The sequence below is a fragment of the Bison bison genome, unplaced genomic scaffold (genome assembly GCF_000754665.1).
Source record: "Bison bison bison isolate TAMUID 2011002044 unplaced genomic scaffold, Bison_UMD1.0 scf7180017864309, whole genome shotgun sequence".
In the NCBI taxonomy this organism is placed as follows: Eukaryota; Metazoa; Chordata; class Mammalia; order Artiodactyla; family Bovidae; genus Bison; species Bison bison.
The window spans coordinates 7,976,319-8,001,178 of NW_011494881.1; the positions used below are offsets into that span (position 1 = coordinate 7,976,319).

Genomic DNA, 24,860 nt, shown 5'->3' on the forward strand with positions numbered 1-24,860 from the left:
TGTGCAGATTAGAGTACCAAAGAAGGAAATACTGCTTAGAACATGTGATCCTATAATACTTTCCCTTACTGCAGACCATTGGGGTTTAAGTGTTGATTTTTATTTCAATTTTGAAAAAATAAGGTTACATATGAGGTTTTTATGAGTCTTTTAATGTGATACAATATTAGTATTCTAGTATGCAGCTAACACAACAAAGGATTTATCTCTTAGAGTCTGAGACAAATAGTTAATTTAAGCGTTTATATATCTTAACCTCTCCCCCAACCAAAGGAGCAAAGCCCACCACGTTAAACTGACATTTCCCTTCTGATCCAAGTGATCTTTTAGTTGATACAACAGATTGTGTGCACATAGGTGGTGCGGACTTGTAGCACTGAGAAGGTATTCTTAGAGATGAGGAACTGGTGCCTGGGAGGCTTGCCTGGAGATTCAGGGCTAGACAACTTTCTCTCCATGGTTAAATGTAGTTTACAAGATTTTGTGTTACTGTCCAATTTAACTTTCCAAAAACATCTTTGTTTAAAATATGGATTTGGAGTTAGAAATGTGGTCAGAAGTGGAATGGAGTGGGAAGGGTGGGGACAGGAGGTGTTAGTGGAAAAAGGAGAGTAGGTTGGGCAGTGAATGAGAGGGGTCCTTAGTCCCATATTTAAAATTTTCAAGAGCGTGGGATTGCAGGAGCTCACTTTTCCTACCACACGTCCTCTTGACTGTTTGTGGGAGGAACTCAGTGGTTCTTGGTATTAATATTATTCAGTGTTCTTTAGGTCTAACTCTGTATTAAATTTCAGAAGTATTTCAGTTCCTGGAAAAGCATGGAAAAAGGAGTCTTTTAGGTTGACCTTCTGACTTTCAGTATGTGTGGCAGAGTTTCAAGGAACTGTGTTTCTTTTCATTTAAAACCTGAACTCCTGAGAGTTTTACAATAAAAGGAACCAGAGCAGGAAGGGCCAGAACCCTGCTAGCTGTCCCCAGAGCTGCACAACTATATCTGATCTTTTTTGTATTCACTAAACAAAACAAAACAAAACCCAACAACAACAACAAACAGAGAAGAGGTTGGTGAAGACTTTTCTCTTTCCCAAATTTGAGATATTATAGAGAAAAGTACTTAGTGAAGGTGCAGTTTTTTTCTCTTCTATTTCATACCCAGAGTGTACTCTGGGTACTTAGACCTACATGGCAAGGTTTAACTAAAAGCTCTGTGGTACATAATGTAGTTGGCCACAGAGTTATGGTTATTTTCATCCTTTATAAATGTCTCAAAATTGCTTCTCAAAAATGTCTCAAAAATGAATTTGATTTGTAGTTGAATTTGTTTATATTATATCTAGTGTTAGTATACTTCTATTGTTGCTTATGTCAGAATTCTGTTACTTCCATAATAAACAATCCCCTTCAAAAGAAATTCTTATGACATTCTTAGGACACCAAAATGTATGTTCCTATAGACATTTTTGCTTTTAATGTGGTTGGTCAAAAAGGTTGTTGGGGACTCGAACAAACTTTTTGGTCAACCCAATAGATATGACATTTAAATGTATTGTGTTTAAATGATTATTTACAACTTATTCCAGAAAGAATTTAATGTGGCCCTCCCATTGACTGTTTTAAATCTCCAAAATTGTCTAAAATTTATTCTGTTAAAGTTTTGCTAACTAATTGAATTTCCCAGTTTAAAAATGCATCTTCATTGCATATTTGCCATTGATTCTTTTCAGGAGAAAATGATAGTAATTATAAGAAATAATGTTAACTTCTTCATATTGTCACATCTCCTCAGGACCAAATTAGTCACATCCTTAGAGTCAGATTCTTTCCTTGAAGTGTAGTAGCCATGCTCTATTAGGGAGAGAAAAAACAGTGATTTTTGAGGATACTGAATGCTGAGCAAAACCGGTTTTTCTATTGTGTTTCAAATCATTTTTGGGCAGTGGTGAGTAAAAGCAGTCATTTAGGTTAGTAAGAATTATGAATTTGATTTATAGAGCTAATTTTCTGGGCAGTGACAGTATTAATCAATCCAAAATTGGCAAAGCAAAAGATTTGCTGACTACTGTAAAAGGTTAGTGGAATCTTTGACAACTCTCTTTGGTAAAAGAGGAAAAAATTCTTGAATTTCATCTAACAGAAAATAATGAGATTTGAGATCAAATGGGGCTTCTAGAACTGAGCCCCTTAATTTAAAATTGAAGTTAAATGAAGCAATGAGGGAAAAAATGGCTAAAGTAGAACCTAACATGCAAGAAATGCTCAATTAAGGTTAGTTTCCCAACTAATAGCTATTAATGCTAGAGTAGACACTAGAAAATTTCTGATCTTTGTTTCTTCTTAAATTTAGATTTTGAAATATAATAAATATCTATTGAATTTTTCACTGAATATATATGTGTATTAGAGAAATGGTTATTAAGAGATTTTAAATTAAGTATTTTTACATGACTTCAGTTTCTCCTCTTCAGCGTGTGCACAGTATTTCCTAGGTGAGGGATTGTGAATTTTTAAAAACTCTGTATCTAGACAAAGTCCTGTAACTTGTATTAGACCCTGAAGGCTATCCAGCTCTGAGGTTGAGTATTGCCTGAGACTTTCTTTAAAATGATAATAATTTGGGCCTTGCCAATTTGGAATTGAACTAAAGTTGACTTTTGAAGGCAAGGTTTGCTGTACAGAGTGATTAGAACAAGATGGAGGAGGAACAAATACATGAGAATCAAAGCACTTAAACGCCACTTGTCTACTTGCATAAATACAAATGGATTTTAAAATAGATCCTCCTATGACTCAGTCTTTTATTGATAGATAGCTATCATAATTTCATACACCTCAGTAATAAAAATATTTTATTTCCATTTTTTCAGTGATTTAGTTCACTTCTTTTTAGTTGCTGTGGAGGAGAATTTGTTATTTGGAGCCTGAGGTAGACAAATTTATAACAGGAGAACAGTCTGTATCTGTTTAGATGGGGAAAGAGGGAATCCAAAGCTGTGAGTTCTATAATTTGACTGAGTACTTCGGAAAAGCTGGGGTCAGTTCTGCTGAAACTCTAAGCCTAATTATGAATGCTCCCTATACTGACTGGTGCTAGTGCTGGGTTTTGTTTGCATGTAAAGTGGGGATGCTCCTAGTGCCCCCCAGTGGAAAACTGGTGGCACCACACCTTTAAGAACCCCGATTTAGGACAGTGGAAATTGAAAAAAGGTGGGGATTTAAGACATTCCCTAGAGTTGGAGAAGGCAATGGCACCCCACTCCAGTACTCTTGCCTGGAAAATCCCATGGGTGGAGGAGCCTGGTAGGCTGCAGTCCATGGGGTCGCTGAGGGTTGGGCACGACTGAGCGACTTCACTTTCTCTTTTCACTTTCCTGCATTAGAGAAGGAAATGGCAACCCACTCCAGTGTTCTTGCCTGGAGAATCCCAGGGACGGGGGAGCCTGGTGGGCTGCCGTCTATGGGGTCGCACAGAGTCGGACACGACTGAAGCGACTTAGCAGAGTTTCAGAGGGCAACTCTGTACTTTGATGGATGGACTCTGTAATAGCCGGTTCCCTGAGTGTTAATAAAAGAGAGAGAGACTGACTTTTAAGGTGTTAGAGACTTAAGAGATGGCCATTCAGTTGTGAGAATGGGTTCATACATATTTGTTATATTGTTTTCTGTATTTTTATTTGCTTAAAAAACCCTATTAAAATATGTGTACATTTTAAAAGTGATTAGTCTGTTTAGACTTCTCATGCTATATCCTGGGAGGTTTTATGCTAGTCACTATGAATCCTGATTGTAAACAATAGACTGAGACCCCCTTATTCTGTCCTGCCTCTTCTTCCAGGTTAGGGGTGGTGAGGGAACTACGGATGAGGAGTGGCAGAGAAGGCTGAATGTATTTCTTTCCTGTGATACATTCAGTGGTTTATTTGTGGAATTAAAACTAAATTGCTAGATTAAAATTTTCAGTTTTCTTCTAACCAGTAATTTCAGGTTCCTCGGGTTAATTAAACATGGTGAAATATCATCCAATGTGTATATTTCAAAACAAGATGTAAGAGAAACTGTGATTTGTGGCACCACATCCTAATGAGGCTTCTCTGAAGCCAGGAAGGCTTTGGCAGGGCTGCAGTGTATGAACGTTGACTAGTAGAAAGGCTGATAATGAGGCATGTGACAAAAGGGCTTTTTCCTGCTGATGATATTAAACTGCTTTGACTTGAGCAGTTTTACCAGTTTTCATAGTTTGGTAATAGGGAGACCAGAAAATAGAATTAACTGAAGATTTGCATGCCAGATGTTGCATTTTGACAGAAATAAGCGTTATGGTGTGATGAGAATATTTTTAAGGCTGTTGTAGGACTACTGTAGCTATTGTATGTTAATGGTGTAACTTCTTCTCTGTCTTACTTTGTATCATGGTATCTCAGTTTTTGCAAAGAAAATAATTGATACTTTTCTTCAAAAGGACACTGAAGCCATGAAGAGAGCATTGGCCTCCATAGACTCCAAACTGAACCAGGCTAAAGGTTGGCTCCGTGATCCCAATGCCTCCCCAGGTAACGCTCTGGTTTTACTTTTCTGATAGATACATAAAAAAACTTAAACCAGGCAGAAAGAAAATGGGGAGGAAAAAAAAAAAAAAGAATTTACTCCATAATCTCATAATTCTGAGATAACTACTGCAACATTTAGGGCATATGCCACTCTCTGATAGTTTTGACTAATTGAAGCATTTCTGGTCCTCTAAAGGATGAAGGGCATGAATTAATTACCTCTCATCACAGAGGAATAAACCAAAGTGAACTGGGCATTCTTTGCCAGATTATTGGTTCACCCTTTCCCTGAATCAGAAAGGTAATTATTTTGCAAAAAAGCTCTTTTCTTCTAGTTCCCATTGGGCAGATTTCCATTTATGCCAACAGAATACTTAATTAAGCAGATGAAATGATGATGCTAATAAGAATTGGGAAGCAAAGTTGACTTGTATAAAGATAAGACCCAAATAGGTTATTGAGCTAGGCTTTATGGATTTTCTAATCTAATATTTATTCAGTTTTAGATTAATATTTGAATGAATGTATAAAGCCTAATAGAGTTTGGAGGTGTTAAGTACTATTAAATTGTTAGAGCCTACTTTCATCTCATCCATATGCTTACCACAAGCTGCTTATTATCTCCAGCTGTTTATGGTTCCAAGGATCTTTTTCTGCAGTCTCTGTGGTTGAAACCTCACCCTACGGTTTAAGGGCACTGCTTGGCTGTTAACTATGAGATGTATTGCCTTCTATTCACTAGTCATTTAAAACCATCCATTCCGTCATGAATGAAATGACTTGTAAAGCATCCTCTCTAAATAATTAATAGATCTGTAATGTAGATATTGAATCTCTCTCTCTCTCTTTTTTTCTGGCTGCCCCTGGCTTGTGGGGTCTCAGTTCCCCAGCCAGGAATTGAACTCAGGCCATGGCAGTGAAAGCCCAACATCCTAACCACTAGGGCACCAGGGCACTCCCTTGAATATCTCTTTGTTTTAGGTGATGCTGGTGAACAGGCCATCAGGCAGATCTTAGATGAAGCTGGAAAAGTTGGTGAACTCTGTGCAGGCAAAGAACGCAGGGAGATCCTGGGAACCTGCAAAATGCTGGGGCAGATGACTGACCAAGTGGCTGACCTCCGAGCCAGGTAAAGTTCCTTTGCTCTTACCAGAGCACTGGTGGTAACAAATGGGATCTTGCTTCTGCTGAAGTGATTCAGAAGCAAGTTTCTGTGAATTTTACTGAGTTCTCTTTGGCTAATAGATAATGAAGGTATTACATTCTATGTTGGAATTGGAGTGAATTTTCCTTCTGATGAACTTTTAAAATATGTAGATGCCTTGTAGTAAAGTTGAAGTTGAAATAGAAATCTGTTTTTTTAGTTTCTAGTCATAGGCTTATGAAAAACAAGGTATAGTGGATAGATGTCTTTTATGAAGGATGATGGAGAGAAAAAGAAACACAAATTGGAGTTATTTCACATATCATTTAAAAAATCAGTTAAATAGATTATCTTCTGTGTTGGTCATATCTAGGCTCTATTGAGTTTCTATTTAATCATTATTCATTTAGTTTTATAATTCTTTTATCTATCTCTTAACCACTTCAAGTTTTGGCTTTTAGAATCTCAACTCCATTTCCCCAAACTGTATTTAGTTTGCTGGTAAGAAAAGTCAGTATAATAGGTTTGTTTGGAACTCATACATATAGTTAATGAAGTTTTAAAAGATCTTCAATTTTTATGAAATGTTATGCTATGGATATTGAGAAAGTTGAGATATAGATAGAGTTTAATTTTGCTTCAAGATTGTCATGACACATCTCAAGGTAATTGGAATTACCTACAAACTAAGACCTCAGGAACACTCCTTGATGTGTTGCACACCATTACACATGGCCTCAAATGTATTAACATAATGGAATTCAGAATATAGTTCTTTTTTTCCTTTGGCCATGCCATGTGGCATGTGGGATCTTCGTTTCCCAATCAGGGATTGAACCTGCGTCCCCTGCATTACAGAGTCTTAACCACTGGACGACCAGGGAAGTCCTAAATACAGTTCTTAAGGATTGGTTCCTAACCTGTTTTGGACCCAGGTCATTTTTATAATTTGATGAAGACTATCAATCTCTACCTAAAAAAGATGCATATAAACATGTGTATACAATATCATGTGTAATTTCCAGAAGCTCATGGATTCACTGTAGCCCTGGAAGCTCCGTAGGCTTCAGGGAAGAGTCTTTACCTTGAAGGAAGGAAGAAACTGCATAAATAAATGTGATCTCATTGAGTGCAGTGGGCCTTTTCTCCTACTGTGAAGCAGTCTCCTCTGTCATGAGCCTGACAGAAACTTTACAGAAAGGACAAAAAGAAGTTCTGTTCCCATTCGGAGAAATGCCAATGCCTTTTTGACAAGATTCTTGGCTCTTCTAATTTCTCTTGGCTCTTCTAATTTCTTTCTGCCGCCTCTTTTGTCTGCAGCCTTTTCACAGTGTGGTAGACAGCTTTCAGTTGGAATTCTCAAGTACACAGTTGTATGTATTTAGAGAAAGATGAATCTGAACAAGAGACCGAGGTAGTTGCTGTACAGGATCGACCATAAATCTATAAAGAGAAAAGGTTGAAGCAGTGAGGAGCCCCAGTGAGTCTGCTTCACACTGGCGCCTGCAATCTCCTTTCACAATGAAAGATTGCAAAGCTGTCTCCCTGTTATCCTTTCTTGGATATGCCTAACTTTCTAACAGTTTAGTGGCTGAAACTCAGTAACAGTTTCCTCTTTAGTATTCTTTTATTCAGTCACCTAGGATTGTTAATGTATATTTTCCTCTCCATGGGACTCAATAAGCTTTTTCTTTTGAATGAAAAATTATGTAGCCCGTAAATATTTTTACTTTTTCACAGTTGGACTCTTACACAAACAAGGTTCCTCATCATGAATTCTTAGATTTGAAAGAAAAAAGCAAGTTAAAACATAAAAAGTATCTTTCCAAAAGTCTCAGACTCCTTTGCCATAAAACGGAGGTGTCAAGCATAAGTAAAACTTGTATATATATTTATATACAAATATTATTGGCAATAAATATTATTGAGTTCACTACCTCAAATATTGGTATACATGAGAAACATAAGTTTAAAAAAGAGGTTAGACAGATGAATGATAAGTCCATAATCCATACTATCATTAAAGGAAGCAAAGATTTTTGGAGATTATCCTCAAATCAGAAGCTCAGGTTATGATCAGCCATGCTATTGGACCAAATGATGGAGTTGTCGCTCGCTATCATCGAATTTACCAGGCTGGGTGGACTAAAAATTATGGATATAAAAAGATGCCATATCTTACTTTCGTATGACTTGGGAAGTCTCTTACAAAGGGCAAACAAGTTTCTAGTAACTCGCATCATTTTTTGTAGTAGTAGCATACCACTTCTGAGAAAGGAAAATAAAGAAACTAGTTCTTTAGGAACTTGGTGAGAACTTGTCACTCTGTGCCCCTTTCCCTCAGTACTAACTACTTCTGATACGTACAGGATGCATAGGGATGGAAGGTAGATATTTAAGATTACCATTAGATTATGATAATGACAATTCTGTAGTAATAATAGTTATATATGTGTATTGGTTTATTGCCAAACTGTTTTCAACTGTTACTTTTTGTTTGGCACCACTCTGTTTGATAAGCAGGGCAAGCATTTTTACCTACCCACTCTTCATTTTCTAAGTTAGAAAACTGAAGCCCAAAGAAGTTATACATCATAAGGTCCCACAGGTACAGGAGCCAGGATCTGAACGCAGATCTCCTTGGTCCTGGTACGGTGTGCTTTCAGTAACACTATGCACGCTGCCTCCCGAAACATTTTCAATATATGTGAAAGTGAAAGTGAAGTCGCACAGTTGTGTCCGACTCTTAGCGACCCCATGGACTGCAGCCTACGAGGCTCCTCCGTCCATGGGATTTTCCAGGCAGGAGTACTGGAGTGGGCTGCCATTTGCCCATAAATAAGACAATCTAATGGGCTGTTTATTTCTAAAGCATACCTACTATGGTAACAAACCCTCCACAGCAATAAGATCACAAGTGCATTTGCCCCTCTAAAGATTAGGTTTGGTTATGTAATCACCACCAAGAGGAAAATTATAATTATCAAAATTTGCAGGTCTAGTCTTAAAGCAGTTATTCAGTTCCTTAAAGCTTCTGTATGATATCGTTGTTTTCTTTTTTGTTTTGTTTTGACCGTGCTGCACGACATGTAGGGTCTTAATACTTCAACCAGGGATCGAACTCATGCTTGTTGCAGTGGAAACTCAGAGTCTTAACCACTGAACTGCCAGAAAAGTCGCTGCTACTGGTTTTAAGATAGTTTGGATGTTTTGCTTTGTTTCTTTCTGTTTCCTTGTGTTATCCCAGATTTAGTGGAGAAAAGGAAAAAGGACAAATACGTTAGCAAAATGATATATACTATGATTTTAGTATTATTTTGCCATTAAGATTTTGAGAGGGTACAACAGTAACACATCTGTCTGTTTGAGTAGAGGACAAGGAGCCTCACCGGTGGCCATGCAGAAAGCCCAGCAAGTGTCTCAGGGTCTGGATGTGCTCACAGCAAAAGTGGAAAATGCAGCCCGCAAGCTGGAAGCCATGACCAACTCAAAGCAGAGCATTGCAAAGAAGATTGATGCTGCTCAGGTAGTGATGGTGATTTTCAGGAGGGGTGAGAAATAAAAGACAAAGAGAAGTATTCCATAAATATCCTATATCTCCCTCCCCCCGATTTTCTGTGGGTGGATAATGGGTGTTTCTAAGTGGTGACTGATTCCCAGCAGTTGTCATTGTTAACATGTTTCCTACTACCACAGGCTTAACACTAATGTTTATCTATATTTTGAAATGGAGATCTTAATTTTGAATACTTCAGTTAGTTAAAAATAAGTGTTCTGAGTACCATTCTCCTAGGTCCTGATGGAGATTACAGTATGTTAAACCTGTTCTTCATCTCAGAATTCACAACTGTATTTGGTCATAGCAATGTTAAAGGGTTAAAAGTTTTTGATACTACTCTACTGTAAAATGATTTTCAAGTATTTCATGAAGAAAAATGCTTAAGAAACTGAAGAATTAATAAGGTATGATTAATTCAAAGATAAGATAAAACTCATAAAGATATTTTATCCTGATGAGAACAAAAAAAGTCAGTTTTTAACAAGATGGATTGATTTGATTTTACCTTAGTAAGAACCAATGTAAAATAATAAGGACTAACTAGCATTATTGCTGATATGCCTTGTGATTACTTTTGAAATATTTCTGACGCCCTTGTTAAGTTGAATAAAATTGGTTTATGAGTAAATCACAGTATGCTTCTTTTTCATTTCTGTGTGTAGAATTGGCTTGCAGATCCAAATGGTGGACCAGAAGGAGAAGAACAGATTCGAGGGGCTTTGGCTGAAGCTCGGAAAATAGCAGAATTATGTGATGATCCTAAAGAGAGAGATGACATTCTGCGTTCTCTTGGAGAAATATCTGCTCTGACTTCTAAATTAGGAGATCTACGAAGACAGTATGTATTTAATCAATTAAATTATGCTTTAACTCCTCCCTTTTTCCCCCTTAGCACATATGTAGTTGAATTTTATAGGTTAAATGCACATATGATGCTCTTCTCCTGTATTCTCATTGATTCTGTGTGACATGGTAAGGGCAGATGGTTTTAAATTAATTAATTAATTTAGGATACCAAGAACACCTTTTTTGGGATCTGTTTTTTAAATTTCTTAGGACATCCTGCTACACCATATTTGTGACTTTTCTGTTTCCCAGGCATATGAGGAAAATAACTTGTGGCTAGCTGTGAAAAGATAGGGGTGTGTGGGGGGTGGGATTGAGGAGACATAAGAAAATATTTTCTTCCTTCCTAAGCAGTGTATTTTTTATGTAGCAATTATAAAAGATCCTTAAATATGATATTCTCACCACAGCTTCTTTTGAAGATTTTTTTTTTTTAAATCATTGAAACAGATAAGGCCTTCTTAGCACCTACTTTGATTATATTGAAAAAAGGTGTTGCTTTCTCCTTTTGGAAGATATTTTTCTGTCTTAAAGAAAGCAACCGCATCACATGCTAAAAGAACATTAAGAAAGCGTACAGTGGCAGAAGTTAAGAGGTGATTCTCTCTCCTGCCTCAGTCCTCTAGCCACTTCTCCAGGGATAACGATAGTCCAGTATCTTGAGAGATTTAAGATATTTGAATGCTTCAGTTCCTGTTTTTCTGTGTTTCATTTAACTTGTATGTTTCAGTTCCTGTTCTTCCATGGGAGAGTGCCTACCTTTTTCCCAAAGAGCTACTTTAGAGTTCTTTCAAATCTTACACTGGCTAAGAGAGCAATATTGGCTAAGAAAGCAAACTCTGGCCTCAGACCATGAAATAGAAATGAGTGAGAGCAGGGTGGACATAATTTTTAGGCAGGAGGTTGTGGTGATAGAGAGCAGCTTATGTAATAGCTGAGATTTGATTTGGTATCAAGCTCAGTCAATTGGGGGGGTCACTGCTTTATACCCCAAGTCTTAAATTATGTAGGTGGGAAAATGTATAACTAGACAATTGTAAAATACAATGGGTTTCCCAGGTAGTGCTAGTGGTAAAGAACCCACCTATCAATGCAGGAGACATAAGAGATGCGGGTTCGATCTCTGGGTCAGGAAGATGCCCTGGAGTATGGCAAGGCAATCCACTCTAGTATTCTTGCCTGGAGAATCCCAAGGAGAGAGGAGCCTGGTGGGCTACAGTCCATAGGGTCTCAAAGAGTCAGACACGACTGGAGCGACTGAGCACCCACACACGCAAAATACAATATCTACAAATTTAGGTATCTGTTTATTAATATTAGCTTGTTAGTACAGTCTGCTTACATTTTTACTAGATATAAAAATACACAGAGTAGGAAACTGTGTTCTCGGGATCTAAACACAAGTCCATATACATAGCAAGCACTCATTAATGTTTCTTAATGAAGAGAGAATTAATGATGACTATGATAACAGCAGACCTTCGTGTTTGGTCACATGCCATCATTACTTACAATATATATCTAATATATGTATTTATATAAAACTTCCTGACAGGGCAGTTACCTTTTTTGTCCAGCTTTACAAAAATGGAGAAAGTATAAAAATTTAGAATCATAAAGGAGCTCTTAAGATGGTATCTAAATTAGTCATTCTGTCAGGTAGGCTAATATTTGCGGTTTTATCAGTGAGACAGGTACACTTCTCCTGGTTTACTTTTCTATGACCTACTGGACTTGAGCTATAAAATGAGTCATACTCTTGAGGTGGCAGGCTGGAGGGAAGGATCACCTAATCTATTGATGACTGACTGAGCTCAGCTTACCAAATGGTTGAGCTTGGTTGAGCCAGAATGACCAAACTCATATTAAACTATCTTAACTAGGAAAAACAATCAGAATTTATAGTATTAATTTATTTAAGGGCCAAATAGATAAATCCCTTTCCTTTCAAGTCAATAATAATCATTAGCAATTTGTCATTTCATTAGCATTACTATTATCAATTGAGTCATCTCGATGTAAAGAGTATCTTGGTGTGACAGAGTGACTATTTTTCTCTCTGCAGAGGTAAAGGAGATTCCCCAGAGGCCCGAGCATTAGCCAAACAGGTGGCCACAGCCCTACAGAACTTACAGACTAAAACAAACAGGGCCGTAGCCAACAGCAGACCTGCCAAAGCAGCGGTCCACCTTGAAGGCAAGATTGAGCAAGCGCAGCGGTGGATTGATAATCCTACTGTGGATGACCGGGGAGTTGGTAAGGCTATTAGTGCACTTAGCCCTCATTAAACTTATTTCAGTGAAGATAAGCAAGTTGTTGCTAGAGATCCTGTGTCATCTGTGATTAGGTACTGAGGGGCTCTTTAGTCACTGGTGAGTAAGTCATTCCACAGTATGACTCCATCTCTAAATGTAGCCAGTAGTATTTCTTTGATTTAATCAAAAGTATTAGCAAATAAATGATTTTGTTGCAGGCAAATAGAAAAGTCCTCATGTTGCAATTGAAACTTTGAGCTAATTGTTTCCAGTTTATGTATACTTTCATTTTATTATATTTCTTTCTGTTATTACAGTCCTTAGAAAGTTGACAGTTAAATATAATTTTTAAAACGAAATAAAAGGTACTTAACTTCCAAGGTTATTTTCAGTTGTGAAGTCTCCTGCATCACATAATCACCTGTAGAATTGATAACCTAAAATTTTGATTTTTGAGAGATTTTAGGAATGGAACTATAAGAATTTAGGTCAGATTATGATAGCAAGCCTGTTGAAGCTGAAAGATATATTTATTTCATTTGCTGCATTCATTGGAAAAAATTTAATTATTTTAATTAATCCAGTGTTGGCTAATCAGGCAGATGTATAATTTACTGGTGGAGGAATAAATTGGTACAAATTTTCTGAATGGCAATTTGGAATTGTATGGCAAGAGCTTTAAAAAAAAGTTCATACCCATTGACTCAGCAATTTGACTTATAGGAATTTATTTTAAGTAATAATTAGAGATATTTCTAAGGAGTTACAAGAATGTATATAAACAACATAAATATTTAATAAGTAAATTGCCAACAATTAGGTTCATTTTATAAAATATTACATAAATTTTAGATCTACATCATTAAATAATTTTTAATGATGTAGAAAAATGCTCATGTTAAATAAAAAGAAGCACAGGATAAAAGTTAATGTATAGTTTATCCCAGATTTATAAAAGAGAAATATATGTATGTATATAGAGGAGCATGCAATGCATTAAAAAAAAAACTGGAAGGAAATGTTCAAATATATTAGTCTCCGAGAGATGGGATTATGGGTGGTTTATATTTTTTTACATTTTTTATATTTCTCAAATGTTTTGTCTTTTTACTGGGGGGAAAAAAAACACACCACTAAATGTTACTATTAAAAAAAAAAACCCTTACCAGAATGGCACAGTGATTGGCTTCTCCATATCCATGTGAGTGTCCGTGTTTTCTCTCCTGGTACAGGTCAAGCTGCCATCCGAGGGCTTGTGGCCGAAGGGCATCGTCTGGCTAATGTCATGATGGGGCCTTATCGCCAGGATCTTCTTGCAAAGTGTGACCGAGTGGACCAGCTGACAGCCCAGCTGGCTGACCTGGCTGCCAGAGGGGAAGGGGAGAGCCCTCAGGCAAGAGCTCTTGCATCTCAGCTCCAAGACTCCTTAAAGGTAGAGCTCAGGAGCATGTATCATTGCATTTCTTATGCTTAACTATAATTGAAAAACTAGGGAGGGAGACAGTTTTAAAAATACATAATTTCCTGAGTCTAGGGAAAGTGAAAAAGATGTGATCAAGAATATAAGAAAATCCAGAGTTTATTAGGAAAAAGCTTATCAGTGTGTGATAGCAATTAAAATTGTTGTTTCCCAAGAAATACAAGAGCTCTTTCATATCTGCTCTACCATGTATCACTTAACACTTGTTTAGTCAGCCAGCTTTTTTTCTTAAAATGGACTCCTTTTTTAAACTTATTTAAAAGAAAAGTTTATAATAATTTTGAAGTCAGGAGCTTGATGAGCTAGTTATATTTTTTCTAATATTCTGTAAAAGAAACAGTTATTACAATAAAAACATTTTTCTGTATAACATCTAAAATCTTAGATATCACCAGCCATTGCATGCCTCCCACTTTGAGAAACAGTGGAGGTGACTGAAACTTTTTTGAGTATAAATCTATTCTAAGACTTGGATTGGAACTTCCCTGGTGGTCCAGTGGTTAAGACTCCACACTTCCATTGCAAGGGTCATGGGTTCAATCCCTCATCCCCCTGGTCAGAGAAGTTCCATATGCCTTATGGTACAACTAAAAAACAAACAAAGAAAAACCTTAGATTGGACTAAATGTGAATTATAAAAAGGAGTTTTTTTCATGACTTCTGAGAATTGTCTTCTTTAGATCCATGTTGGAAAATGGATACATATATTGGTTATTGAGTTTTTCTTGAAATTTATTTGAAATATCATGTATCCAAAAAAATCCATTATTGATTTCTTTCCTCTAAATATAAGAAATTACTTAGAAATTTGGCACTGTATCCACAGTATCTTACAGTTACTGAGATCATGTCAGGCCGCTCCAGCATTGGGACTGGTGAGGGATTATCTCATCTCATGGTCTTTGGGCTCAACCCTCTGGTTCTTAGTATTATTTCTTAGAGGCCATCAAGAAATGAAGTAAGATTTCTTGCTTGGGTGGAACAGTCTCTAGGGCAATGTGAGTTATGTCCTTAATTGCTTAGAGGGCAAGATTCACTTCTTATACCTGTTTTATGCTAGCTCAGTGCTTTGTACACAGTTGATACTCACAGTTGATAACATTGAAAGAAACACGGAAGGAATAAGTGGGAAGAGAGGACAGTGGCACATCGAGTGGGAAGAGAGGACAGTGGCCGATGTGCTTTTTGGATATTTATGGAAAATTTCATTTGTAAACAATGTTTTTAAGGATCTGAAAGCCCGGATGCAGGAGGCCATGACTCAGGAGGTGTCAGATGTTTTCAGTGATACCACGACTCCCATCAAGCTGTTGGCAGTGGCAGCCACTGCTCCTCCTGATGCACCCAATAGGGAAGAGGTGGGTGTCCGAGGGCTTCCATTTCTTCTGTTGGCCATCCGTGTGTGTGTGTGTGCATGTGTGAAGGTAAAATGTGACTACAGTGTACATCAGGGGTGGTTGGGAAATTGTGGATGAAGAGTACAAAAGGGAAGGAAGGCCTTGCCACTTCTTATTTCAGTCACCAGGTATTTCAGCTAGAAATCTCTTTAGGACATGTCTTCACTTGCAAGTAGGGGAAGACCTGACTATCAGAGATGAAAACAATGGGTTTTATTTTTATCATATAATAAGAAACAGGGAGCTAGGTAGCCTTGGCATTGATTCAGCAGCTTGACACCCTGAAAGCTGGCATCTCTGTGATTTTCATGATCTTTCCTGATAGAGATGGCTGATGCAGCCCTGGGCATTATTATGTTCAAGGCAGTAAGAAATGAGGAAGGGGGACACCCCAGTCGTAACCGCCATAACAGTCCCTCTAGTCATAGCTGTCCCTTCAGTGTGTCCTTAGGACACTATTCTTGACACTGAAGTCAGGACACTTCTTTTAAGTCATTTGATGTCATTCTTTTACTCAAACCCTTCAGATTACTCCTCTCTGTCCCAGAGTGAAGCCAGAGTACTTACAATGAACAGTAAGGCCAGTGATGTGCTGGTAGACCAGCTCTCGAGGAGAAAACAAAACAAAAAACAAAAGACTCTGATTTGTAAAGTTTGTTGACTTTCATGATGTAAATACTCCCGTGATGACTGGTTCAGTGTGAAGTCACTGTAAGCAGAATTGGGAAGAGATGGGCACTTCTGGCTTTTATGAGTTTGTGTGAGTTGATACCAGCATCTTTGTCACACCACTGCATCTGAGATGGTCCCCCATCTACTTCTCTGACCTCATCTGGTACCTCTCATCCCTCTCATGCTCCTCTCTCTGCGTTGACCTTCTTGTGTGGTATTCCCAGTATTCCTTGTTTATGTTTATATGTTCTAATCTTGAAGCCCTTGCTCTTGTCTTCTCTGGTCCTCCCACAGATAACTGCAAACACTGTTCACTCACTTTCTTCAGCTTTCTACTGAAACTTCACTTTGGGGTCACCACCTAAGAGCGCAACCCCAGCCCAAGGAATTTCCTTATCTCCACATCCTGTTTCTTCTTTGTGTTTATCAACATTTGCATATTTACCTCATTTTTCTTTGTATGTTTCCCTCATGTTAGCATGAAAGCTCCATGTGGGCAGGGATTTTGTTTTGTTATTACTTTATTCCCATTTCTTGGCACAATTCTTGGCACATCATTGGCACTGAATAAATGAAAGTAAACACTCCCAGAAATCCTCCCGGAGACTTTCGTGTATGTCTCATTGACTGGAACTCTGTCACAAGGCTGCTACTGCTACTGCTAAGTCACTTTAGTCGTGTCCGACTCTGTGCAACCCCATAGACGGCAGCCCACCAGGCTCCCCCGTCCCTGGAATTCTCCAGGCAAGAACACTGGAGTGGGTTGCCATTTCCTTCTCCAATGCATGAAAGTGAAAAGTGAAAGTGAAGTTGCTCAGTCGTGTCCGACCCTCAGCGACCCCATGGACTACAGCCCTCCATGCTCCTCCGTCCATGGGACTTTCCAGGCAAGAGCACTGGAGTGGGGTGCCATTGCCTTCTCTGTCACAAGGCTACCTGACTGCAAAGGAATCTAGGAAAGCAAGTATTTGGTTTTCTAGACTCTGTAGTACTGGCAGTGAAGGAGGAGTTGGGTCAGGCACCCAAGACAGTGTAGAACAGGTGGGCAGAGGTTTGTGTTATTCTTATTTGCTAATGACCCCCATTTTCGTTCTGTGGCCTTGATTCCTGGGCAGTTCAGCTCATGGTCCACTTAGGCTGGGGTAATTTGCTATTTTTTCATTCCAGACATCTCTTGGTGTCGGATGAGTAGGCAAACTCTGTTGGTAATCTCTACCTAGATACTGCTGGGTACCTAAGCATGTATTGTCCTGTCTTCTTCCTATTGGAAATTTGTGAGTTGCCACTGACTCTTCTCGTCATCAGTAAAGTAAGACAAGCTAATTTGATCTCACAAATATGTCTTGAATTCTAATTTCTCTTCATGTTGCCACAGCTGTAATTCTGATCCTTGTCCCTTGCTGCCTGAGTGACTATGCAGCTGTAACTGGTCTTTGAATTGGTCACTAAGGCACAAATAAAGTTAAAGGTCTGAGCCTGATATTTTCCTGCTTAAACCTTTCAGTGGTCCTTCCTTTTCGCATAGGAGAAAGCCAGGGCTCTGTGATCTGGCTTCTAATACTCTCCTTACCCTTGTTTTGCACAAAGCCCTGCTTCTCAGTTCATGTCTCAGCAATAAATACCTCTTTGCTTATAGTTTCCTGCCTACTCTGTCCTTTCTTTTCTCTGTGTCTTTGTTCTCTCTCTGTCTCTACCTAGTTATCTTCCCCATCATCTCTTTTGGCTAATTTCTATTTATCCTTTATTCTAGTATCCTTTTCTTTCTGGATAGGTTATGTGCCTTTTCCCTCCTAAGTATCAATGCCTAAATTTATTATTGCAGATAGCACACAACTATTATAGGCATCTGTTTATGGGCCTTTTAAACCCTGCTAGGATGTGCGCTCCTTGAGATGCAGAAATAATGTCTTACTCATCTTTGTATCTTCAGCACCTGTTCCAGAGCCTGGTACATAGTAAGTGCTTAGTAAATTTTGGTTGCATGACAAGAAAATCAAGCTAAGCAGTAGATTAAGTCAAAGGGAGCAGCGGACATGGTCTGGGGTTGAGATGGTCGACAAAGTCAGCAAAAGCCTTGTGTATTCAGAGTAGGGAGACCAGACAAGGAAAGAAACAAGGATGGAGGCCAGGAGAAGAGGACCAGGAGATCAGAGATTTAGGAAGAGATTCTGAGCTTTAAAAATGGCAATAACCCATTAATGGCTGAATCAGAGAAGAGGCCAGGATGGAGAAGAGACTTGAGTCAGGTAAACATAGAACCCTGGCAATGAGGAGCCTGTTTTTGGGCCAAGAGACCTTTAGAGAGTGTCTGCTAGGAGCCAGAACTTGACTCCAAGTACAGGCAGGTAGACCTTCTGGAGGAGGTAAAGAGGAGGGTAGACTCTGCTCTGCAGTCCTGACGTGCTCTGTGTATAAACGTCACCCAGGACTGCTGCTGAGCGTCAGTGCTCATAATGTTATTCAGACAAATGACAGAGGAACTCCTGTCCTCTTAAGTTCAGTTGTCCCTTTCGAGGTATGCGACTTTGAAAAATATCCCTGCTGAAGCAGATGTGTGAACTGAATGAACAATTCAGTGGATAGTTTGGCTTTGGGTGATGGAAATCAGGCGAATTTCCCTTGTGTCAGGCCTGGGTGTGAGCACCAGCTATCGTTTTTCCTACGGAGGTCAGGGGCAGAACTTTTACAACATTAATGGTAACGGGATATGTGAGGGGAGCTGCCCGAGGACGGGCTCTGGTTAGGACTCCGTGGATAGTCTTGATCTTTAACGCATTCAGCCACCAACCTGGAGTAGGTTTTTCTGACCTCTTCAAACTAGAGGATAAGCCTTGGGAAAGGGGGATTAAGTCTTTGGATGCTGTGAACTTCTTCTTGTAGACCACATGGCTCTGTATGTCTTGTTTGCACTTGGTAAGCGTTAGTTGAACTGAAATTCAAGGATGTGTGTGTGTCTGCATACATGTGGAGCTAATGACCAAATCTCTGAGGAGATATGGCAAGGCCAGGACTCAGTGTGTGACTGTTGTCTTATTAGCTGGGGTTTGATGTCATCTGCTAAAGTCTTTGCTCAAGCAGTTGCTGCCTCTACTTAAAAAGAGAGACTTTTCCCTTAGGCTGTCTGACCTGTTTTATTGAAATAAAATTACTTAATATCTTTGTTTTTTTTCCTCAAGGTATTTGATGAGAGGGCAGCTAACTTTGAAAACCATTCAGGAAGGCTTGGGGCCACAGCAGAGAAGGCGGCTGCTGTTGGAACTGCTAATAAATCAACAGTGGAAGGCATTCAGGCCTCAGTGAAGACAGCCCGAGAACTTACACCCCAGGTGAGTTTCGCTCCCTTTTTATCATGTAAGTTCACACCGTAGTGAGTAAAGGAGGTTAACTACAGAACAGTTTCTATACATTTTTGAACACTTATTATTATAAAATATCATGAAGAAACCCCACATTTACCCTTAGTGTCAATAAAATCATTTTTATATTGTTTGAATTTTTTTTACAATGATATGATTAGTTTTGAAAGTAGAAGAAACTAGTAAAGTACCCCCCTCCCATACAGAATTAGAGAAAAATTTGATAATCTTGAGAGGTTAGTTGGTTTTGATTTTAGAGTTTATGCCTTTCCATACGTCTCTTTGAGGCTATTTAAACATTTTTAGTTGTTTTATACTTAGTTTTCTTTTCTCTTTAATTATATAACCAAGATATACCAGACTGTGAACAGAATATTGGAAGAGTGGGAACAAAAGAAAACAAATCGGACAGGAATTAAAATTCTAGTACATGATAGACGTTCTTTAAAAAAAATCAGTTCAATGTCATTTAGTGTGATGTTTGTGCATTTTTTTTCTTTCAGTTGAATTATAGAAACTTTATTATTTTTTCACTTATTTACTCAGCATATATTTCTTAAATGCCTGTGATACATTAGAAACTGTCTTGGCTTTACAGATTTGTGATACTAGATGTGGTGGGAGCTTGTAAGCAGAGACAGGGGACATTTAGCATGTCCCTTCATTGTTCAGCTTTTATCCATGTGGCATGTTAAAAGTTAGAGTCTCTTGAAAAATCAAACATGTCCGTAAAACATGAGTGTATCTAACTTTCGTGAAAAAGTTCCATAAAACATGAAGAATAAAATACAGAATTTCTGTATAAAACCGAGATTCCTAAAAAACAGAAACACAGCATTAGGCTTAACACACCAACTGTAAAAAGAACCAGGGCTTTGGAGACAGATCTGGACTGAATCCTTTCCTCATATGTAAACAGAGGGAACTCTTTCCTAGTGGATTGCTTTGAAAATTCAGATGTTTATATGTTATACAGCCTATAACTTATCAAATACTCAGTAAATGTTAGTTCCTTCCTCTAGAGCTGTAACTGACTAGCTAAGAGCTCTTGAGCAAGTGACTTCAATTTTCTGTGTCTTGGTTTTTGCAGCTGTGAAATGGAGAAATTACTGTCCTGTCTCTCTCACAGGCTTGTTGTGAGGATTCAGCCTGATAATGGATGTGAAAGTACTTTGTTAACTATAGACAGTTGTTTTTAGTAAATATTCATAAATCTGTTAATAGTATCTTTTTAAATGGTACTTTTTTAGATGGAAGGACATGGAGGGCTTAAGTATTTGTCTGTTTTGTGTATGTTTGGAAGTATCAAGCAAACACTCCTTTACTATGTTACTTTATTAGCTGAGCTGCTTATCAGACCAAGACTAAAGTGTTTGGTGTTAAAGGAGACTCGCCGACTTTTGGCCTTAGAGTGCCACCTGCAGGTGAAGAGGGGGAAGCTTCACTCAAGGCTTGTGTTTGAGAGGGAAGGTGCTCTTGGTGTTTCAAGGTTGCTTTGTTATTCCCAGGTGGTCTCAGCCGCTCGCATCTTACTTAGGAATCCTGGAAATCAAGCTGCTTATGAACATTTTGAGACCATGAAGAACCAGTGGATCGATAATGTTGAAAAAATGACAGGTAGCGTTGTGTGCAAAAATCTTGCTGTCTAATCCATGAGAAACAAGTTCTGAGAAACTCAGGCAGGACCGGTTATGTTACTAAGCTGTAATTGGATAAAGGGACTGTCATGTGCCTGACAGTGTACTTGGCCCTGATTAAGGCCTCTGAGCAGCGGCGGCTTCTCATTCAAGCCTTGCAACTTTGTCCAAAGAGAGACTCTTTGAGCCCCTTTGATTTTAATGCCGCCCTCCCAGTGTGATGTTTATTGTTACAGTTCCTATCTTCTCTGAATAGTGCCTTGTCTCTGTCTGAGCTGGGGTTTGGTTTCAGAGGCTGAGAGGCAGTGTTTGTGGATACAGTAAGTGTCCCTGTCATTTTCAACGGGTTCACATTTCAAGGAACCACAATAGCTACCATTTAATACAACTTGTCTCAGAATTTCCTCCAACTTATCGACTACGTAGTTTTTTCTTTTTTAAAAAGGAGACACCAACAACCAACAGACCTGTGTCTGTGCAGTTGAAGTGGCATCTCTGAGTCTTCTTCATTCTCTGTGGAGGGAGGGATGGGAGAGGAAGAGATGAGGAAGGTAGGCGCTCCAGCTTCCCTGCACGACCTGCTGGGACAGGGGTCCATAGCAGCCAGTGATGAAAGTGGAGCTCCTTGGGCATATGAAGACAGGTAACAGAAACAAGAAACAGGCTGTTAAGGTTACTGGAATCCACCGCGTGGCTCATCTTGGGCACCACAAGCTGCCAACAAGCAACAGATGGCTGGGGAGTGAGACGGGAGGAGAAAACATTCTTAACAGATAATGTGGTGCTGATGCAGCGAAGGTTTCAGACACAATTCTGGTTTCCTCCTGATGTGAAAGCGTTTCTGGGTGTCTGTGGTAGATATAAGAAGGCTGGGACCACGGTTGGTAAAAATGCTCTGAATCTGTTTGGCCTCCTGGGCTGCATTCTTACTCCCCCGCCGACCCCCCTCCAGTGGTGCTTTTGATTGTGTAAGAAGGACTTTGAGCTGAAGGTGAGAATTATGAGTGTTGTCCGTTCACGTGAGTGGGCATCAGGGTTTTGGAGTCTCTATTCTTGTAAAATAGAAACTAAATTCCATTTCTATTCTCTGGACAGGGCTGGTGGACGAAGCCATTGACACTAAATCTCTGTTGGATGCTTCCGAAGAAGCAATTAAAAAAGACCTGGACAAGTGTAAAGTTGCCATGGCCAACATTCAGCCTCAGATGCTGGTCGCCGGGGCAACCAGCATTGCTCGTCGGGCCAACCGAATCCTGCTGGTGGCTAAGAGGGAGGTGGAGAACTCTGAGGATCCCAAATTCCGTGAGGCTGTGAAAGCTGCCTCTGATGAATTGAGCAAAACCATCTCCCCAATGGTGGTGGATGCAAAGGCCGTGGCAGGAAACATTTCTGACCCTGGTAAGCAATGCATGGTGTGGTTCACCTCACCTGAGAGGTTAATTCAGGCAGCTGACAGGGAGGGAAAAGAAGATGCACCCCAAAATGCCCACATGCAAAGTCTTGGAGGAAAAACTATAGCCTGCTAGTTTGAGAATGCTAGATTAATCTTTTTCTGTTCAAAATATGTTGGACAGAATATTTCCTGAAGTGTTGGCAGGGTTATCATAAGTTAGTTTCTCTGGAGCAGCTTCTCTGCACTTTCTTCATGTAGTCTGACTAAATAGCTCCTTCTCCTATTGAATCATTATTTTGGAAATTTCTCAAAAGATGCATAATAACCAATTTATCAACCATTTAACTTATATCACTTGCATAACTTCTGCTTTTCTTAAAATGCTTTTTCTCTAGACAACATTCTTTATTTCTGTCAAATTTGGAGGACCTGAGTTGACCTGTGGGTCTCCTAGGTGATTATCTTGATCCTACACCAAAGAATTTGGGTTTTCATTAGCTGAATTTTGGTCATGTTTTCTTTGCTGCTGAAGATGTGTCACTCCTTTCTGGTAGGAACCATCTGAATTCCTTCCTTCTGTGAACCTCCAGTGATTCTAGCCTCTTCTCTGAGTAGGACCCACTCAGTGTGAGAGAGTGGGAAGAAGGGGCTGCCCTCTTCATCCCTAGCCCAGGCAAAGTCTACCTCGTTTTCCCAACCCACCATCACTAAAGACGTGCTCAGTTTCCTAATTGGAGTTTCTAATAGTTGGAGCGGCTTCCCAGGTGACACTCAGTGGTAAAGAATCTGCCTGCCAATACAGGAGACATGGGTTCAATCCCTGGATTGGGAAGATCCTCTGGAGAAGGGAATGGCAAACTGCCCCAGTATTCTTGCCTGTAAAATCCCACGGACAGAGGAGCCTGGCGCGCTACCGTCCATTGGGTTGTGAAAGAATTGGACACAACTTAGTGACTAAACAACAGAAATAGTTTGAGTAAATTCTTTAATTCTGGGTGACTGGATACAGTAGCAGCAGCTCAGTGTAAGGGCTAATATGCTGAATGCCAAATGGAGCAAAGGAGTAGGTAGGGAGAAAGGTGAGAAGTACTCCAGGGAAAGTCTGCCCCATCTGAAAGTGACATCTCCCCTGTTCTGAGTGGGGCTGCTTATCTCTTGACTGCTTTATCATGAGAGGTGATGAGCACCACCTGATCCCAAAGTGTTCCTGCCCAGGAGTGTCCAGAGTGCTTGTCAGCTGTCCAGGCAAGAAGGTCCCCTGAGCACTACAGGGAACGGCTGGTTTGTGCTGCTTCTGACTGTTTGCAGGACTCAGGGCATCTGCCTTGCTCTTACCTCCCTTCCCTTTCAGTCACTGCCTGTGCCACTTACTGGCAGCTTCACACCCAGCTTTTGTTACTGAAAACCAGTTCTTCTGGACAGACAGTGCTCCAGGGTACTGACCTACCCAACTGAAAGTGAGGGTGTCTGTGTTTAGGACTGCAAAAGAGCTTCCTGGACTCAGGATACCGGATCCTAGGAGCTGTGGCCAAGGTCAGAGAAGCCTTCCAACCACAGGAGCCTGACTTCCCGCCTCCTCCACCAGACCTTGAACAGCTCCGAGTAAGTAAATCCAGATACACGGGGAGAACTGAGCAGCAGGATGTTGGGACTGTAGTGGCAGAGAGGTAGTCTGCTCCGGAGCCTCTGTCACTAGGTGGCTTTGTTTTATTTTACTTGAATCTCAAAGGCACAACTCAGCTTTCATTCTTGAATCTAGAGGAGTCCTAACCCAGTGCCTATGCATTGGGTGTGCTGGGTAAGTGGAGAGTCTGTGGTGTTGGTCTGCTTTGATGGGGAGTGACTGGAGCAGAGGAGCTGGCTATGGTCAGTGTGAATGTGATGAGTGATGAGTTAGTGGGGTAGGTTGGTGAGGAGTGGGAAAATAGCTGTATTGGAAATAGCTTGTCCTTAGGAATAGCTTATCAAGGCAATAATTTGATTTAATGTCCTGATTTACTTTCCCATATTTAATGTCCCAAATTTGCTTTCCCGTATTTAAGTTTCTGAGTTTGTTGAGGACAAATTTGAGTGATTGTGCCCAGAGCTAATGACCAGTGCTTCCCTAGCCACCAACACTTCTTTTTTGACTTGATTCTTTCCATTTGATGGACTGTGGGTAGGTGGTTAGAGTCAGGAGATGGCTCTTCTGGGGAATGGATTCTTACGGGATCAACAGAGTCCTGACATTTGGAATCAAGAACTTAGAAGTCATTTGGTCTAGGCACTCCTCATTGGTAAATGAGGAACCCAAGGCCCTGGGGAGAAGTTCCATGCTTATGCAGCTGCCCCTGAACTCTGGTCCGAAGTTAAGACCAGAATTTAGATCTTCTTTGAGGCTCTTTGGCTCGGTATTGCCATGCATGCCTCCCTGGGATATGTCCAAGACAGTAGCTGCTAGTTTTTTGTGAAGAAAAAAGGAGGAGAATATGCTTCTGTTGAGACTGAAGCAGGTGGCCCTCGTGCTCAGTGTGGATGATTGTGAATGTGGGTGACTTTTCTGGGGATACTTTTTTTTTATTTAAGAAAAAAAAAAAA

The 24,860-nt window shown here is 39.7% G+C and overlaps 1 protein-coding gene across 4 annotated transcripts in view; it reads left to right on the forward strand.

Annotated features, from left to right (window-relative positions):
• The window catches only part of VCL (vinculin), a 113,281-nt gene that overhangs the window by 77,119 nt on the left and 11,302 nt on the right, over positions 1–24,860 (forward strand). For 2 of the 4 annotated variants that reach the window (XM_010852347.1, XM_010852349.1), the window contains exons 7-17: positions 4,454–4,547; positions 5,526–5,673; positions 9,061–9,214; positions 9,910–10,085; positions 12,159–12,349; positions 13,581–13,780; positions 15,058–15,186; positions 19,074–19,223; positions 20,762–20,870; positions 21,986–22,288; positions 23,761–23,885. In XM_010852347.1, the coding sequence (XP_010850649.1) occupies positions 4,454–4,547; positions 5,526–5,673; positions 9,061–9,214; positions 9,910–10,085; positions 12,159–12,349; positions 13,581–13,780; positions 15,058–15,186; positions 19,074–19,223; positions 20,762–20,870; positions 21,986–22,288; positions 23,761–23,885 (1,779 nt within the window). The remainder of the gene's footprint in view (positions 1–4,453; positions 4,548–5,525; positions 5,674–9,060; positions 9,215–9,909; positions 10,086–12,158; positions 12,350–13,580; positions 13,781–15,057; positions 15,187–19,073; positions 19,224–20,761; positions 20,871–21,985; positions 22,289–23,760; positions 23,886–24,860) is intronic. The other 2 variants (XM_010852348.1, XM_010852350.1) reach the window with 1 other exon arrangement.